The sequence below is a fragment of the Stegodyphus dumicola genome, chromosome 6, assembly GCF_044657685.1.
Source record: "Stegodyphus dumicola isolate Sdum_Otavi_A_Nest chromosome 6, ASM4465768v1".
Lineage (NCBI taxonomy): Eukaryota > Metazoa > Arthropoda > Arachnida > Araneae > Eresidae > Stegodyphus > Stegodyphus dumicola.
Window position 1 is genome coordinate 179,800,705 of NC_140773.1, and position 17,144 is coordinate 179,817,848.

The 17,144-nt window shown below is 30.9% G+C and overlaps 1 protein-coding gene across 4 annotated transcripts in view; it reads left to right on the top strand.

Moving 5' to 3' along the window:
• The window catches only part of Cog1 (conserved oligomeric Golgi complex subunit 1), a 348,144-nt gene that overhangs the window by 6,202 nt on the left and 324,798 nt on the right, over window positions 1-17,144 (top strand). For 3 of the 4 annotated variants that reach the window (XM_085819219.1, XM_085819217.1, XM_085819216.1), the window contains exons 3-11: window positions 2,302-2,346; window positions 2,455-2,521; window positions 5,286-5,389; window positions 12,842-12,911; window positions 13,019-13,201; window positions 14,340-14,381; window positions 14,510-14,596; window positions 14,752-14,788; window positions 15,052-15,150. In XM_085819219.1, the coding sequence (XP_085675345.1) occupies window positions 2,302-2,346; window positions 2,455-2,521; window positions 5,286-5,389; window positions 12,842-12,911; window positions 13,019-13,201; window positions 14,340-14,381; window positions 14,510-14,596; window positions 14,752-14,788; window positions 15,052-15,150 (734 nt within the window). The remainder of the gene's footprint in view (window positions 1-2,301; window positions 2,347-2,454; window positions 2,522-5,285; window positions 5,390-12,841; window positions 12,912-13,018; window positions 13,202-14,339; window positions 14,382-14,509; window positions 14,597-14,751; window positions 14,789-15,051; window positions 15,151-17,144) is intronic. The other variant, XM_085819218.1, reaches the window with a different exon arrangement.

Sequence of the window (17,144 nt, forward strand, 5' to 3'; positions counted from 1 at the left end):
ATCTGAGATTCTCCTTTAAAAAAAAAAAAAAATCTCTGAAAGCTTTTAGATTTTATATTATGCCCAAAGGGATATTTTTTAATTTACATACGTATTGTTTCGAGAGCACTTGGACTAATGTCCCTTTGGGATAAAACTATTTTAAAACAGCACTTCTTTAGAAGTTCCAATAGACAGTCTTGTGTTCTGGAGGTAACGTTTTTAGTTAGAGTTTACTTTAAGGTACCCCTTGTATTATCACGAAGTTGTTGTTTCATTTATCGCCAAGTTGTTGTATCATTAATGGTAACCTGAGTAGTTGAATGTTATGGAAACCCTATTATGATGTAATTGTTTGTATTATTCTGGGAAATTTTGAATCGTGGGATGTTTTGCAAGGGCTTTTGTGGTTTGTGTTGCTTAGGAAGTACATTGCTTGTTTCATTGTTTAGACGGTACAGTGATTGAATGTTGTAGTATTAATTTGAAGTTTCTGTACAATTTGGAAAGGGGAAAAGTGCATTAATTGAGTGAATTAATTGTGTAAATGAAGGTTTACTTAGTAGCCATAGTCTGGAACTACATAGTATACTTTTGACTCTTATTTTTGTGAATTTCTGTGGCGAAGCCAATATATGGATTGTAGTTCAGATAATTTTAGGAAGTTTTTGGATGCTGTTAGGGAATTTTGTGTGCCACAGACTGAAGACAATGAATTTCTAAATAAGGTAAGTGGATATTTGCTTTGTGTAGTGCTAAAATACATAACAGGTTTTTCCTTTTTTGTGTTATTTTATTGTTTGGTTTAAAATGTAGTTTATTGAGATTATGTACTTTTTGTTTGCCTCTACTGTAGAATTGGGTGCTCCCTTGACTTTTTAAGTGAAAATATATTGATGTGTACATGGACAAACTCAAGAGAGTGCATAAAGCATAGTTTGTGCAATTCTCTGATTTTTTTTAAGTGAAAATAGGTCGATGTGTACATGGATAAAGTCAAGGGAGTGCATAATGCCATTTTTGTGCAATTCAGGGATTTTTTTTTAAAGTGAAAATAGGTCGATGTGTACATGGATACCGAGTTTGTGGAATTCTTTAACTTTTTATTTTGGCGTACGTAGCGGCAAGTTTTGTGCCAAAAATCGCTGCTACACAGGCCAAAATAACAAGTCAAAGAATTGCACAAACTCAGTATCCATGTACCGCCAAAAATCGCCAAGTTTCGCTAAGGGGTACCCTAAAATATACTTTTACCACATTTTTTTCTATACAGTGTTCCCATTTTTTGTTTTGAAATCATTGAGTTTATTAATTAAAAATTCATTAAAGTTTTACAAAATATGAAATACGTAATAAAACAAATTCTAAATTCGGGCTTCCAGGTGCTCGTATTCAGGTGGAGGTTTACATTATTCAAAATTTGATGGCTCTAGGTACCATTGTTTTTTCACAGTGTGAGAAACGAGCATGCAGATTCTTCAGTATTTAATCTCTTTAAATATAATACAGGGTGATAATATTTGGTGGCAACAATTTAAAAAGTAAAATGAACATTTATAGCGAACCAATGCAAAATGCCGTTTTGATACTAATAATCTTCTGTGCTAACCCTCTTTGGTATAATAATAAAAATTATCTGAGATACATAAGAACAGAAGCTACAATTATTTTTAGTGATACTTTATAATATAAAAAATTGCTTAAGGATCATTTAGCGTATACAGTTTTAATATTTTCAGACAGTAAAAGCGATTGCAGGTTTTAGTTCCTCAAAAAACAATTCCCGAATATTGTTTAATTTAATTGTCTCTAAATTTATTTAGTTTAATTGTATCTAAATCGAGAAGTTGTGTTAAGCATAATGTTGGTTTATGAAGTCAGAGCTGTAAGATGTTTCAGGAATATTAAAATAATAAAAAATTTCTGAGATTCTCCTTTCACAAAGAAAAATTGTCAGATATGGTTATTCCATAAACAGAACATGCACACAGTGTATTGCAGAAGTCCTAGAAGCTATTGTAAATGGTATTGCTCTCGATATATCATTGGGTTTAATATGTGAAACCAAGTCTAAAAAATGCTAATTTACGAATACCAGATTTCATTATCTAATTGATACTTCTTTTAACCTAAGAACTAAATATTAAATAATTAAATTAACCAATATTCTAAGTTGAATATTGTTTAATTTAATATTAACTTGACAATATTCTAAGTTAAGTTAATAATTAATTAAACAATATTCTTGAACTTGACTCAAGAATATTAAGTAATTAAATTATTAAAATTATAGTAAAAATTTTAACACTTAATTTTTTTTAGAAATGACATTGAACGTAAAAAGGAAGAACTCAGGCAGATGGTGGGGTATGTAAATTTATTTTCCTTAGATTATTTGCATATTTTATCACATGGTGGCTTGATTTTAATATTCAAATTTTAACTGTTACATTCTGTTTATTTATTATATTTCAGAGAGAGGTATCGGGACCTCATGGAAGCTGCTGACACAATTACTGAAATGAAAGATATTGCTGAGAGTGTAAGTTTTGAATACAGTGATATATATATTTTGAGCAAGTTTCATGTCTTTTTCAGTATGTAAAATATTAAAGCTTTCAAAATTTCAATTTCTGGTCTTTGTGAGGGTTTGGTTTTGGATTTCTTACTTTAGGTCTTTAATGATAAATTTTCTGCAGCTTAATGCACAAAAATGACTAGACATGTTTGTGTTTTCAAAAGAATTGTTTTCTAATTATATATATATAGAAGCTACTTGGCTTGACCATTTGAAAGTGAGAAAAATCTTCCCTTCAAAATATCATCATAAAAAATATTATGAGATGTCTCTTCAGAGATCAAGTGTGTAAAGTAATGTAATATTTGTAATTCTCCATGAGTTAAATCTTCTAAGGAACACAGAATGAGGATCATGCTAAGAAAACATTTCACATGGATATTATTACCTTATATATGATATAAATTTCTCAGTAAAAAGATACTCTTAATGCAGGTAACATATTATGTCAAAATTAAATAGCATAAGATTAACCCATTAACCGCCAAAACTACAAGGAATGTTTCTTTTCTCATGGAAATAATAACAAATATTAAATTAAGCATTTATAACACAAATTTACATTGAAAATAAAATAAATGCTCATACCTGTTGAAAAAGCGAGTGTTGCGTTCGCGCAACGTCAGCGGAATAAGACTACGGATGTTCAATGAGTAGGATTGCACTCGTGTGATGTTTCTTTTGAGTGGAGCGCAGGATTACTTTTTAAGCTGTATAATGTTTTATAAATCTACAAATCACTTTACTTGTAATTAATTTAATATTAAAATATACATTTTATTTTTTTTTTTTACAAATACAGATTATTTCATTTGAAAGATTCAAGCATGAAAAGCTTGATTACAATCATGATGAAAAGCTTGGTTACAATCATGATGTAAAGCTACATTACATACTTTGCATCTATAAACAGTCTGGCTATGGTACTCTGTACAACAAAGTCTTTTGTTATCAACGGACTTTACGATAAAATGTCTACCATCTCCATGCAATGGTTTTTGAATGCTGAGTTTACTAGGTCTCCCTGTTGCTGATCTATTTCTGGCTAATTCTACATTCTCAATAGGAGTTTGCAAAAGGAATAATGCATTCTCGCGTCTGAAATCTAAAAGAGACTTTATATTTCCAGTAGTAAAAAGTGGTGATATTTAGTAAGTTTAGATACGGTCTCACCTCATATAATTTATCAGTATTGTCAATTTGACTATTGTCAAATGCAAATTCTGCTTCATATTCCTGTACTGCAAATGTGATATCAATTCTTGTACAACAGGAACAGAAATGTCCTTATCAAAAGACCAATACATTTTTTTCTTGAGGTAAAGAATGATATCCTGTAAGTAATAATATTCCAATAAAGCTTCTCATTTAGGCTTCAGATGCAATATATTCTGGGCATTTTTTTCCCTGAGCGTATATATTTGTCTGTTCAACGAGAAGAAAGTAAATGTCTAAACCAAAAGAAAATCGAAAATCTGTGCACATGTTTTACCTTGGTTTTGTCTTTTATAATTTCTCTTCTATCTCTTTCTTCATGTTCTTCCTGAGACATAACTAACAGTTCCTTTTTTATCCACTTCAAGATTTCAGTCTTCTGCCTTTTAAACTTTTTAGTATGACTATAACTGCTTTTAGAAGGCTGAAACTTACTTCTTACGTGAATTTCAACTTCCCCAGCAGTATCATTCGGTAAAATATTATTATCATTATTTAAAACATTGCCATTCCTTTCTTCTTCGTCACTAGCCTCTGCAATGTCTGGAGGAACAGCAACAATATCAGTTTCATTCTGGTCATTATTAACATTATCATCATCTGTTTCTTCATCAAAAAATCTTTGAAGGGCTTCTTCTAGTGTAAGATACCTCATTCTATGCATTTTTAAACAACCAGAACATGAACCAGAACATCGAAACGAATGAGTGAAAAAGAAGATTGACTACCCGTTTCCTGCTGACGTTGCATCAATGCAACACCTGTTTTCCCTCCCTTCCCAACACAAAAATAAACATCTGACTGATGTAATGTTCTGATAAACGGTGACCTTGACTAAAAATAGATCACTCATAAAGAGGGCGATTCTTTCATTAAATATTTTCAGCAAAAATACGTGGTCGAAAATTTTGCTTAAAGTATGAGCTTAATTATTATAAATAAAATGATTGTTGAAGGCAAATATTTTTTTAGAGAAATAATCTTCATAATATTCCCTACACAAAATCATCTGCTGTTATAAAATATCTTAGGTAGTTATATTTGTATGCGCATTTATTTTGACCGTCGCGTCAACGCAACACCAGCGGCTAATGGGTTAAATAGCATAAGATCATAACACAGGAGCCTGATTAAGCATTTTTGGAAACAATATCTTATGTAATTTATATTCCATTAAGATTTATTGAGGTTTATTTATAAATGATTAAATTTCATTTAGCTTCTTCCTATGTTTAAAGAATGCTGAAATTAATCATTCCTATTTACATTAATATTTTGAATGAATTAACTATGAAATATATTTTCAATCATTTGCTCTTTTTGTTAAATGTAAGTTTGAAAAAGTCATACTTTGAACATATTATATTATAGTGACAATTATTTTAACAATATGATATTCACATTAATATGTTTACATACTGACTTAAGTGTAATAAATTGAAACATGATTATTACATTCAAAAGTGGATGTTATCTTAATTTTGATTTATTATAAGAATTTTGTTCATTTTAGGTTAAAAATAGGGTCAAATCCATTGAAGATAGATGTTATGAATTGCAAGAAGGTAGTTTACGAAAAGGAATTTTAAGTACAATTCAAGACAAGGTAGCAGAAAAGTAAGCTTCTTTACATTTTGTAAGTTGTGCTAAAATAAATAAAGTTTCTAAACCACTGCTTGTAGTTTTAATAATGTATACTATATTCATTAAAAAAGAAAGTTTATAATTTGCTAATTTTTTAGTTATAGTTTTTCATGTGAATATTTTTGAGAACATACAAAAAAAAAATTGATTATATATAAATTTTGGTTTTGTTAATAAATATCTAAATCAAAGAGTCTTAAGTGCTGTTATACATATAAGCAAAAATTTATTTTTAAAGCTTCAGAAAAAGTTTGCTTTTGAGAGCAACAGTTTTTACATTTTATATTTTCTACATCTTATAGCCAAATATGATATTTTGTAGCACATTCTTTGCACTGTTAATTACATATATTTTTGACTGGCATTAATCTGATGTAAAAAATAAAATCTAATAGTAATGATAAAATTTTACTGCTACTTTCTTTATCCAATTCTTCATTTGTTCTTACAGTAATACACTCCATTTTAATATTCTGGTGTTCTTTTGTTTATTCTATTTTGCAATCAAAAAAAAAAAAAAAAAAAAAAAAAAAAATAGTGGAGAAACAAATGCCAGAGCTTTTAAAACTGGAGTTCATTTCAGTTGAGTTTCAATTTTATTCAGTGGTTTAAGGATTTAGTTTTATGAGTTGAATGAAAGAAAACTGAAGTAGTTATATATTATTTTGCTTTAACAAACTTAGATATCAGATTGCAATCCAAAATACTCAGACTTTAAGTTAATTAGTTCCCCCAAATCCTTATCAGCTTCAGCTGTGTTTGTTTTTGAAGAAAAAAAATATTATTTTGTGTTGCCTTTTGTTCTTTATAACATTCAATCTATATAACTATATTTTAAATAATAAAAATCATATCTCTGTAACTATATTTTAAATAATAACTAGTAATTAATAATTAACTCAATTCAAAATATGAATTTTACAGGAAATATTATTATTCCTCTCTCATATGATATGATAAAAAAACCTGACTAAACATAAAATTTTTCATGGTTCCACTCTCTGTTGACATGTTTTATCATATACTAAAATTCAAATTCTTGATCTTGGAAATACCACATAACTGTCTTAAATTCTTCAGAAGCACAACTTCAATCAAATTTTTCTTCATTACACCATTTCAAAAAACTTCTGCCTATTTCTGTGAAGTCTTCTAATTTTTTTTAATGAGCAGATTAAATATATTTAGTATCCTTTTAACCACAAAAATATTGGACTTAAAATATGGGATTAATAAGCCGAGTTGAGAGATTCAAAAGATTTCAACACCATAGCTATTCATAAAAAAAAAAAAAAAAAAAAAAAAAAAAAAAAAAAAAAAAAAAAACTGAAAACTTTCAGATTTTACATTACACACAAAGGGGCGTTTCTTTAATGTTTTGTGTGTTACCTTTATTTGTGAAACATCATGTTCTTAACTTAAACCCTAAATTCTTACCATTCTTAACTTAAACCATAAAATTCAATTCAATAGCAATAATGCAAAATAATTTTAATATGAGCAAAGCTTTAGAATTTCCGATACACAGTCTTGCGCGCTGGAGATAAAAAAAAAAAAAAAACCCACAGTGTTGTCATTTCTCACTTTGGAATTGTAAAGTTTGTTAATCAAAAATTTTTTTAAAAATATGGTCGATAATAAAACAAATTTTAAATTACAAATTTGGGTTTCCAGATGACCATATTTGGTAGAAGATTACGTTATTCAAAACTTGATGGCTCTTGATAGGTACCGTTGTTTTATCCCAATGCAAGAAACATACATGCATTTATGGAGATTCTTCATTATTTAATTTATTTAAATACACTCACTTCCAAAAGTTAAGCACGGAGAGGAAAAGGCTAATTTCTGGAAGCCAATCAGAATTGAAGAGGATGCAATTCGCTGCAGAGGTAGATGGAAGTATGCAAATATGTTAGGTAACAGCCAAATCGCACTTTCATGTCAAGAAATATGCAAAAAAGGCAGTATTATAAGAATCCAGCTTTATGAAGGGTTACAGAAGTTGATTGTAAGTGTTGATAGAAGGTGTTTAAAACTTTTGTACAATTTGTTTTCAAGACATATGTGTTTCTATGACTTCCAGAAGGTGAATGGAAGATTCCGAGTGCTGGCGGGCTGTGGGGTGCACTGAAGCAGAACAGTCGATTACAGATGTTGCTCGTTTCTTCAGCGTTCATCATTCTGTAATTTCATGTTTATGGAAACAATTCTAAACCACACAGTCAGTTGTCCAAAGACCCGTAGCCGGTCGCCCAAGGTTTACAACACCAGCGGAAGATCGATATATTGCTATTGAAGCCAAGCCAAATCGCAGAGCGACCTCCACACATGTGACATCTATGGTAACAGCGTCCATTAGTAAGGCAATATTTGCAGCTACTGTACGCCAAAGATTACATATGAGTGAACTGTATGCCCGGGTACCTTGAGTTTGTGTTCCTCTATCCATCCAATCCAGAGGAGCACGATTATAGTGGTGCCAGGAACATGTCAATTGGAATGTGTCTGACTGGGGCAATGTCATGTTTACTGATGAGTCAAGATCTGCTCTTGAGCCAGATGACAAGCATATAAGGATATGGCGTGAACAACGAACACGCAATCAGTCCGAAAACATCACGCATTCCGAGGCAGAAGCATTATGGTGTGGGCAGGGATTTCATTAGGATACCGCATCGACCTGCACACCTTTAAACGGGGTTCTTTGACGGCTCTCTGGTATCAGTATTAAGTCCTAGAACCCATTGTGAGATTGTACGCTGCAGCAGTTGGCCCTACTTTTGTTTTAATGGACGATAATGCACGTCCCCATAGAGCTGATATCGTCGATAACTACCTTAAGAGTGAAGGGATTGTGCGTATGGCGTGTCCAGCATATTCGCCCGACCTTAATCCCATTGAAAATCTTTGGAATGCTCTCGGCCGTGCTGTATCTTCACGTTTCCCACCTCCAGCAACTCTTGTTGAGCTGGAAACTGCTCTACAAGAAGAATGGCGATTACTTAATTCTGCGGTGGTTGACCACCTAATTGAAAGCATGGTCACAAGCTGTAAACTCTTTATACAGATAAGGGGGGATCACAAACCCTATAAATGCCTTTTTTTTTCATTTTATGCTGTTTATTTTCACTCTATACATAATTCTGTTTAAGTCTCCAGTATGTCATTATCTGATAACTTACAAAAATTTTATATTGTTTTCATTTCTTTATATATTTATTGATTTTGTTTTATGCATAAATATACATGCTACTTTCCTGCCAAATTTTGTGTCAATCAAAGCAGTATTTGTTGATTTTTTCGCATTTTACATTTTTGTGCTTAACTTCTGGAAGTGAGTGTATATAACACAGAGCGATAATATTTGGTTGCAACAATTTAAAAAGTGAACCAACACAAAATGAAATTAACCTTCTCGTTGCGCATCCCGTGATTTCCACAGGTGACGTAAAAGTAGCAAAATTTGCGCAACCTGCGATTTCTGTGGGGATGAATTTTTGCTCTCTATTTAACTGTGCAACCTGTTCTTTTCCTGTTCTAACAGATGGCGTTAGTTGTCTACATTTCTGCCAAATATACAATATGTAATATAGTATTTTGCGTGCGCTTTTCAGAGTTCAAAGTTGTCTGGCAGGAAGCGTTTCGCGAGTGATATAACTTATATTCCTGACGATATTTCCGACACTGATAGTAGTTCTGACTCTGATTTCAAGTATATTGAAGATAGTTATAAGAGAAACTTATGTCGGTTTCCTCTGCATATAGTGATGAATCAGAATATTCAGTTTCTATTGAAAACGTGCAAATTGATATGCAAAATCAGTGCAGTGGTGCAAAATTGATATGCAAAATATTACATTATGCAAATATTTTCATTAGTATATATGTTTTACCTTTGTATTTTATAAAATAAATTATAATTTAACCAATAATTATTTTCAAAATTTTCCTTTTATATCATTATTCTTCAATTTCAATATTCTGACAACCCTTTTCTATGATCTAATTCTATATTAAAAAAAAAAAAAAAAAAAAAAAAAAAAAAAACTCTTTTGCAAAAAAATTTTGTACATTTTAACTCTAAAATATATGTAGATTTGAAATATGTAATAAAAAAAAGCTCAAACTCAATTTTTGAACCTAATTTGAAAAAAAAGTACGCAGTGAGAGGGTTAATAGTCCTTCAGGGCAAATTGTCCCTTTGGACTAAAAAAAAGGCAGTTTAAAATAAAAACTAGAAATTCATTTAGTGAAATTTTCTTAACACTAAATTGAAATTAATGTCAAATTTAAAATATGAATACCTCTGAAATGCTTTACGTGATTTTTTATAAAACTTGATACTTTGGTATAGTTTTAGGCAGATACCGTAATTTCCGGAAGAAAGGTCGCATCAACGTAAAAGGCGCACTCGAGAAAAATCACGAGAAAAACGGAAAAAAAAATTGGTATGGTCATAGACAATTTTTGACATCTGGTTTTCACTGACTCAAGTAAATAAGCACGCATGGAATCCATTATCAATAACCCTTTTGGTTGGGAAAAAAGATCTCTTACGACACTGCCAAACTTTTTGTAGCCACTCATGCATGATTGTTTAGCACATCCAGCCATTCTCATTTGCACAAATAATTACGTCATTAGGAAAATCTCCCTTCGGAATAGTTTTTCGTTAAAAAATGATCATCGGCTTTAGCTTGTCACCGTTTGCAGCACAAGCTGACACACATGTAAATGACGTTCTTTCACGCCCCTTCGTAAGCACAGATGTAGTTTTTGCACCAGTTTCATCAACAGTTCTGTTTCATCAACTGTTCGAAGGCTAATGGCGTTTCATCCATATTTATTATCTGTGACCGAAGAAGTTTTTTTTGTCAATAATATCTGTCACATATTTTTGAAAAGATGCCTTTTTATCCTGCCAGTCCATTGGTAATTGTTGCCCGACTATTGTTCTAGTATGCACAGAAATATTTTTTCTTTTCATAAATCTGCTACACCAGCAAGGCCCTCCTTTGAAATCATTTATGTTCATTTGTTTTGCTATAAATTTTGCTTATAAGCGAATTTTTATAGTCGAAATTGCCATTCCCTTTCCTCGTTGCTCCTTTATCCAGTTTGCAAGATCATCCTCTAGATTCTGCCACCTTACAGTACCACTTCTTTTGGCTCGTTTCTGTTGTGGCATATTTTTAAGCTCTTCTTTTTCAGTTCTCCAACATTGAATACATCTCTCGTCCACTTCAAACTCTCGAGCTGCTGCTCTATTTCCAATTTGTTCAGCACGTGAAATTACATTAAGCTTAAAACCAGCAGTATAGCTTCTGTGCCGTTTAGGTGCCATTTTCAAAAAATTTCCGCTTCCTTCTTACTGAAAAACTATCCAACAAGTACTTGTATCCAAACTGATGGGATCTGTATCTGGCAGAATGCCAAGAAAAATCAATTCATGCTGAAGGGAAAATACGTCTCAGAGTTCAGTTTGTTATTGCGAGAGGCAGGTGGAGTCGTGTCTGCCTTTGAAAAAAATTGCAGAAAAAGGCAGGGGTGGGGAGAGGATGGGTCCTGGAAGATTCATCAAATGGCAGAGGAGAGAGGTTATTCAAACTGATGAGAATGCTGATTTAAAAGCGGGAAGAATGTTATTGTTCTGAGATCCGGTTTAGGGTGAATAAGGCATGTAGGTCTGTTTAAGGGAAAGAATGTAAACAAAATAACATTCGCAAAAAGCAACTGAGTGGTCTTTTGCGTGGAAACAGCACCAACCTATGTACAATGACAAGGCCATCCAAACTATGTACAATGACAAGGTTATTCAAACTATGTACAATGATCATCATAGGAAATATTTTATTTTTAGTGCACCTAAACGCCGCATGGGTAGAAATGCCACACCCGCTGAAAATTTAAGTTTTAAACATGTAAACACTGCGCCGTTTCTTCCGAAAATTACGGTAATTATAAAATGGAAAAAACACACAACATCTTTTCAGAAAAAAAACTGATTTGCCCTTGAAGTATGTATGTTATCGCAGTGCTATATGTAAATCTCAAATATACTTTGTGTTAAAATAGCATAATGATATCTTTAACTCAAATGCATTAATGTGTTCAGAATTAAGAGAATAAAGGTTTTTTTAAAAATTATTAGTATTATTATTTCTAAAAAAAATGACCGTGCAAGGTGGCATTTAAAATAAGATAATTTTGGGATGTAGTTATCTATAATAGATATGTTATACATCTGAGTGGGCCCTCTGTCGGCCAAGGAACAAAGTAAAACCTTGGCTCAAAATTTAGCAAACAGGCTGGCTGCATGATAGTTTTTTTATTTTCCCGTATGTGCAACATGAATATGAGGCAGTTTCTCTGAAAAAGCCTCTCACAAAGCCATCTCTTCCCTTTGGCAGATAGCCCTTATTTGCACTTTACCATATTCTAAATAATCCAGCCTCTGGGCAATCAAGAAGCCATAGTCAAGACGTACCTGCCAGTGAATAGAAGTCTGGTCCAAGGTTGAGATTCTCTGCATCATGCCAAAAGCACTTGTGAGTGCAGTTGGTTGCAGAGAGTTTTTGAAACAATTTTTTTTTTTTTGTTTTTTGTGAGAGAATGAACAGGACTTGGATAACATGTCTGCTGGATCAAAGATTATGTATAAGATATTTGTAAAATTTCAAAGGTTCTTTAAGGAATAAACCTTTTTTTTTTTAGCAAAGTGATACTAATTTTTTTTTAACCCTCTAGCCATGGGTGAAGTCATGTTGTTATTACATTCTTTTGAATTTTTAGAACATCTGAGCAGAAAGAAAATTTTTTCCCTGCTGAGTGAGCTTTATTATGTGTTTGAATGCAGGAAGATTTTATTTTGCCTATAATTTCTAAATAATATTGGCTTTTGGAAATGTTTTATTTTCTAAATTTTTTCTATAAATAATCTAATTATTCAAAAGGTATTGTGTAATTCTTTTGTACTTTATTTCATGTGAAAAGTTAAATCATAAAATTTTTATTGTTGCTTTAAAAAAGAGTGTGGGCTAATAAGGAAAATAAGAATTCAGAATTAAGATTGCAATATTGGCTTAAAGTATATATTTTCTATATTTTTATGAAAAGAATATTCACATTTCTGACTAGTAGTAAATGAATAAGCAAAAATATTTGTTTTTCTTACTTACATTTTTCTTCTTTGGCTTTTGCATTAAATTTTCTTATAATAAACCTTTAGAAGATATACTAACTCTGCTGAGTTTGCTCCTAAGAAGGGAAAGAAAAAAAAAAAAAGTCTGCAGCGGGATGGTTAAGATATATATGCTCATTTTAAAACTAATTTCTGACTTATGGAAAGTATCTGAGAGCAAATTAATTGCATTTTTTTAAAACTCAAATCTATCGTTTCTGATTTTTTTTTTTTTTTTTCAGAAGGAAATCAAATGAATTACTATACATAATAGCTTCTCAAATAAAAATTTTAATGGATTGCCCAACAAAAGTAAGTTCAGTAGCTCAAATATAAAATATTCTCTTTTGAAAATTTGTAATATGTAAAATTTCTTGGAATATTAAAAAAAATTAATTTAAACATAATCTGTTTTTTAGATATGGTCTTCCATTGAGAATGAAGATTTTGTAAGTGCTGTTTCCTTATTCTTGTTAGCTCGTCATACTCATTCTCTGCTCATGTTGGATCCTGTTTACCAAGAACAAAGGATATCTGTGCAATTTCCCATTATTAAAAGGCAGTGGACATCTGTAAATCATCTGAGATATGTTTTAATGCAGGCGAGTACATAATTTTTTTTTAATAAAGTTAAGTATTTTTCATTATTCAGTAATTCTTAAATCATTTGCGTTGTAATTTTTATATTGTGCATAGTTAATTAATAAAAATCATATGTGTTGCCATAGTTCTTGTTTTTAATCCCTTTTTATCATTTATGGAAAATGCCGTTTTCTAATGTGGTCTGAACTTAGAATAGTTTTAGAAAGTATATATTGAAGAACATTAGAATTAACTTGAAAAAAAAAAAAAAAAAAAAGGAGTGTTAATTAAAAAATAACTTTTTAATATATATGCCTTACTGTTACTTTTTGACTATGTTGATATGGTGGTTAGCAAAGGTTGGATATGTCATCAAAGAGTTTAACCTTTGAGATATGCTATATGAAGAATGAACTTTAAAATGTTACTTTTTGACCATGTTGATATGGTGGTTAGCAAAGGTTGGATATTTCATCAAAGAGTTTAACCTTTGAGATATGCTATATGAAGAATGAACTTTAAAACTAAATTAAGATCACGATAAGTCCCTGTGAATTTCTGTGTTTTGTACAAACCATGGGGTGTTCACAATACTCCAGAATTTTGGCCCAGCCTTTCTCCCATTTTTGACTTCACATTGACTGCAAGGAAGACTGCTCCATATATTCTTATTTCTTTGATTGAAAAGAGCATATTTTAAATCATAAGGACTGCCCTTCATTCTTGTGTGTTTTACCCAGATTGAAGAAATCTGATCTAATTAATACTGTTTTGATTTTTTTGTAATCACATAAAAATAATAAAATACAGGGATAAATAAATTAGAGTTTACTTAGTAAATGCTTTAAGTAAGCCATGCAAAATTTCAGTGCATAAATTAAAGGAGTTAATTCAGCGAATGATTTAGTTCTCTTAAAAAATTAAATTAATTTATGATTTATGTTAAATTTTCTTGGAGATGAAAGTCCTTTAGAATCAAGCAATGCATAAAGAGATTTAGTTGAATTGAATATATTTCTGATATCCAAGGGAATCTTAGAACTGATAATAATGTTTATGTCTTCATAATACACATGTTAGAAACACATTTAATAAATAAAAATATAGATACATTTCTAATTATATTTTTCTAAATTCATCTAATTTTTTATCTTGTAGAATTGCCAGCGAATACTAGAAACAGAAAATATTGAACCAGAGGTAAATATTTAAAATATTGTGACGATATTCTCCAAGTTTAGTTAATTCTTTTTATGTTTTTTTTTTTTTTTTTTTTTTTTTTTAAATTGCATTTTCCTGCTGTTATTAATTTAATTGAAACCTTATAGAATGTTGTAGGTCCAATGTGTTGTTCTTCTTTATTGTCCAATTCATCATTAGAGGAAGTTTTTATGGAAATTTTAGAAGTGCGAAAGGTATGGTTATTAAAGTTTTGATGTTTATTATTAAATTATTTGTTTTAATTAAAAATTAGTTGTAATGAAAAATTAGTTTTAAAAATGGTATTTTTTTAACATTTTTACTTAATTAAAAATTCCTGATGTATGTATACATTTGTTTCCCCATTTAGAATGTATTGAAGTCAGTATTTCGTCCAGAAAAGTATGGTAAGAATCAGATAAATGTTTGAATTTTATTCACATAATTCAAGCATTCATTTTAGAAACATTTTGAATTTTTGCTGAAAAATTTAATTTATATAGTCATCGTAATATAATGAAACTTTTAGAGATAAATATTCCTAATGTAGATTTAAAGAATTTTTTTTTCTAATAATAGAATGTGATGAATAAAATCAGAAATAAAAATTTTAGTTCAGTGTTCATTACTAGTTAGTTCTCATTACTTATTTCATTCTTTCTTTTTCTAGCGAAGGATCAGATATGTGAATTTGTTGTTGTAGTACAAATGACATTGAAAATAATTTATGTTTTACTCTATCCTAAAGAAGAATTTGACTCGAATAATGGTATGAGTTTTTTTTTTTTTTTTTTTTGTCTTGGGGTAATAACACTGCTAACTGATGATATGTTAAAATCAGAATTCGTACAGTTCTTAAGAATCATTAAATGTTGTTAGTTTTTTGGAATCGATTTTTGGTCCTTAAAAGTCCTTGATTTCAGCCAAAATCGGCTGAAGGTCCTTAATTTTAATCATCTGAAATTTTTGTTTGTTTTCAGGACTGCCATTTTGAGTGTAAATGTTTGTGTTTTGGAGAAATATTTTTTGCGATTCACTGACAAATATGGTTATTTTTTGAATGGGTTCATGGTCTATAATTTGTTCTGTTTCTAATATAAATGGTGGGATACTCGAGTTTCTGAGCAAGAACGAAACATAAGCATTTCAAAATTATTTCATTTTTTCTAATCTCTTGACTTTTCACTAGACACAAGTAGGGAAAATATCAAAAATGCTTCTAATCTTATCATATGGACATTTTTTATTAATAAAGAAATTGAAAACTGACAATTTCAATGATTAATCCAATATGTCTTTTGTACACAAGGCTGGCACTAGGCATTTTGTCACCTGATGCAGCTTCTGTGGATCCCAAATTTTGCTTCCAATGCCTGTTCTAAATTCTAAAAGTTTTCTATTTCTAGATTTGTTTCTCAATGTGTCACTAAATTCTAAAATTTATGCCACACCAGCTCTGTAACCGGACCTCACCATATATATTTCATATTACTAAAGAAATAAAATTAGCAGCTTTTTATATACATTCTAAATGCATTTAATTTTTTTAGAATAACAGAATTCTTTAATTAAATCCAGAAATTCTAAAATGAAAAGGAAACGTGGAAGAATGAAACTGAATACATAAAGGGAAAGAAAATCATTCTTCAAAGATATGTACAGTTATTATTATGTAAATTACTCACTTGTTTATAATTTCAGCCACTACTATAATTTCCCATTTCTATTTCCTCACCAGAAAGCAAATCACATAGACAGTTTTTAAACTGAGGTTTTTGGAGTGTGTTTCTGACCTCCGCTTGCTCCCCTTGCATTACTGCTGCCGACATTTGAATTTGTCATGACGATAGAGTTACTGAGCCAACTTAAATTAAAATTAAATTGTATTATAAGGTATTTCTCCCACATTCTTGGCATGCCTTCATAGTGTAGTGGTCAGCATGCTGGCCATGTATCCAGAGGTCCGTGGTTCGAGTCCCGGCGAGGGCATTGCTCATTTTCATCCCTCCTGCTTTAAAATACCCAATGTCTCTACAGTGGCAGCGAACTAAAAGGGTGGTGGATGATGATTCTCCACTACCAAGATTTGGCGATTGGGTCCTCTAAAACCTCAGTTGCCCTTTAAAAGGGAGAGTATATAAGGTATTTCTCCCACCTTCTTAGCATGCCTTCATAGTCTAGTGGCCAGCACACTGGGCGTGTATCCAGAGGACCGTGGCTCGAATCCCAGTTGAGGGCATTGCTCATTTTTTATCCTTCCTCCTTTAAAATGTCTAATGTCTTTGACCACTAATCCACATTTTTAGTTTGAATTTGACTCTTCTTGTTTAATTGCATCACCATGAGTTGTAATTGATTTTGTTAGCAAAAGAACCTGCCTGTATGTTTTAAGTCCTTTTTAAATAAGAGACTTATTTAAACCTCTGTAGTTACTTTCAGAGATAGCAATAATTTGCTTCACGTCTTTTGGGGGGTTAAAAATATTTAACTTTTGCCATGTCAAGTAAACTCTCATGGAGAGGTTGACAAGTTAGGACATAGAGTACGCAGAGACTAGTAAGAATGTTGGTTTGCGTATTGACGCAAATTTCTGATTGTTAGAAAAGATGCTTAAAGAGAAGGAAATCAATATATATTAACCAAAATATCTGAGAAGGCTTCAAATTAAAAAGATGCATAATATTTTTTGAGTGTTGTTGCTACAAAAGATGAATGTTTTGTAGCTTTTAATGTGTATTATCCTAATATCGTTTAAGAATCAAT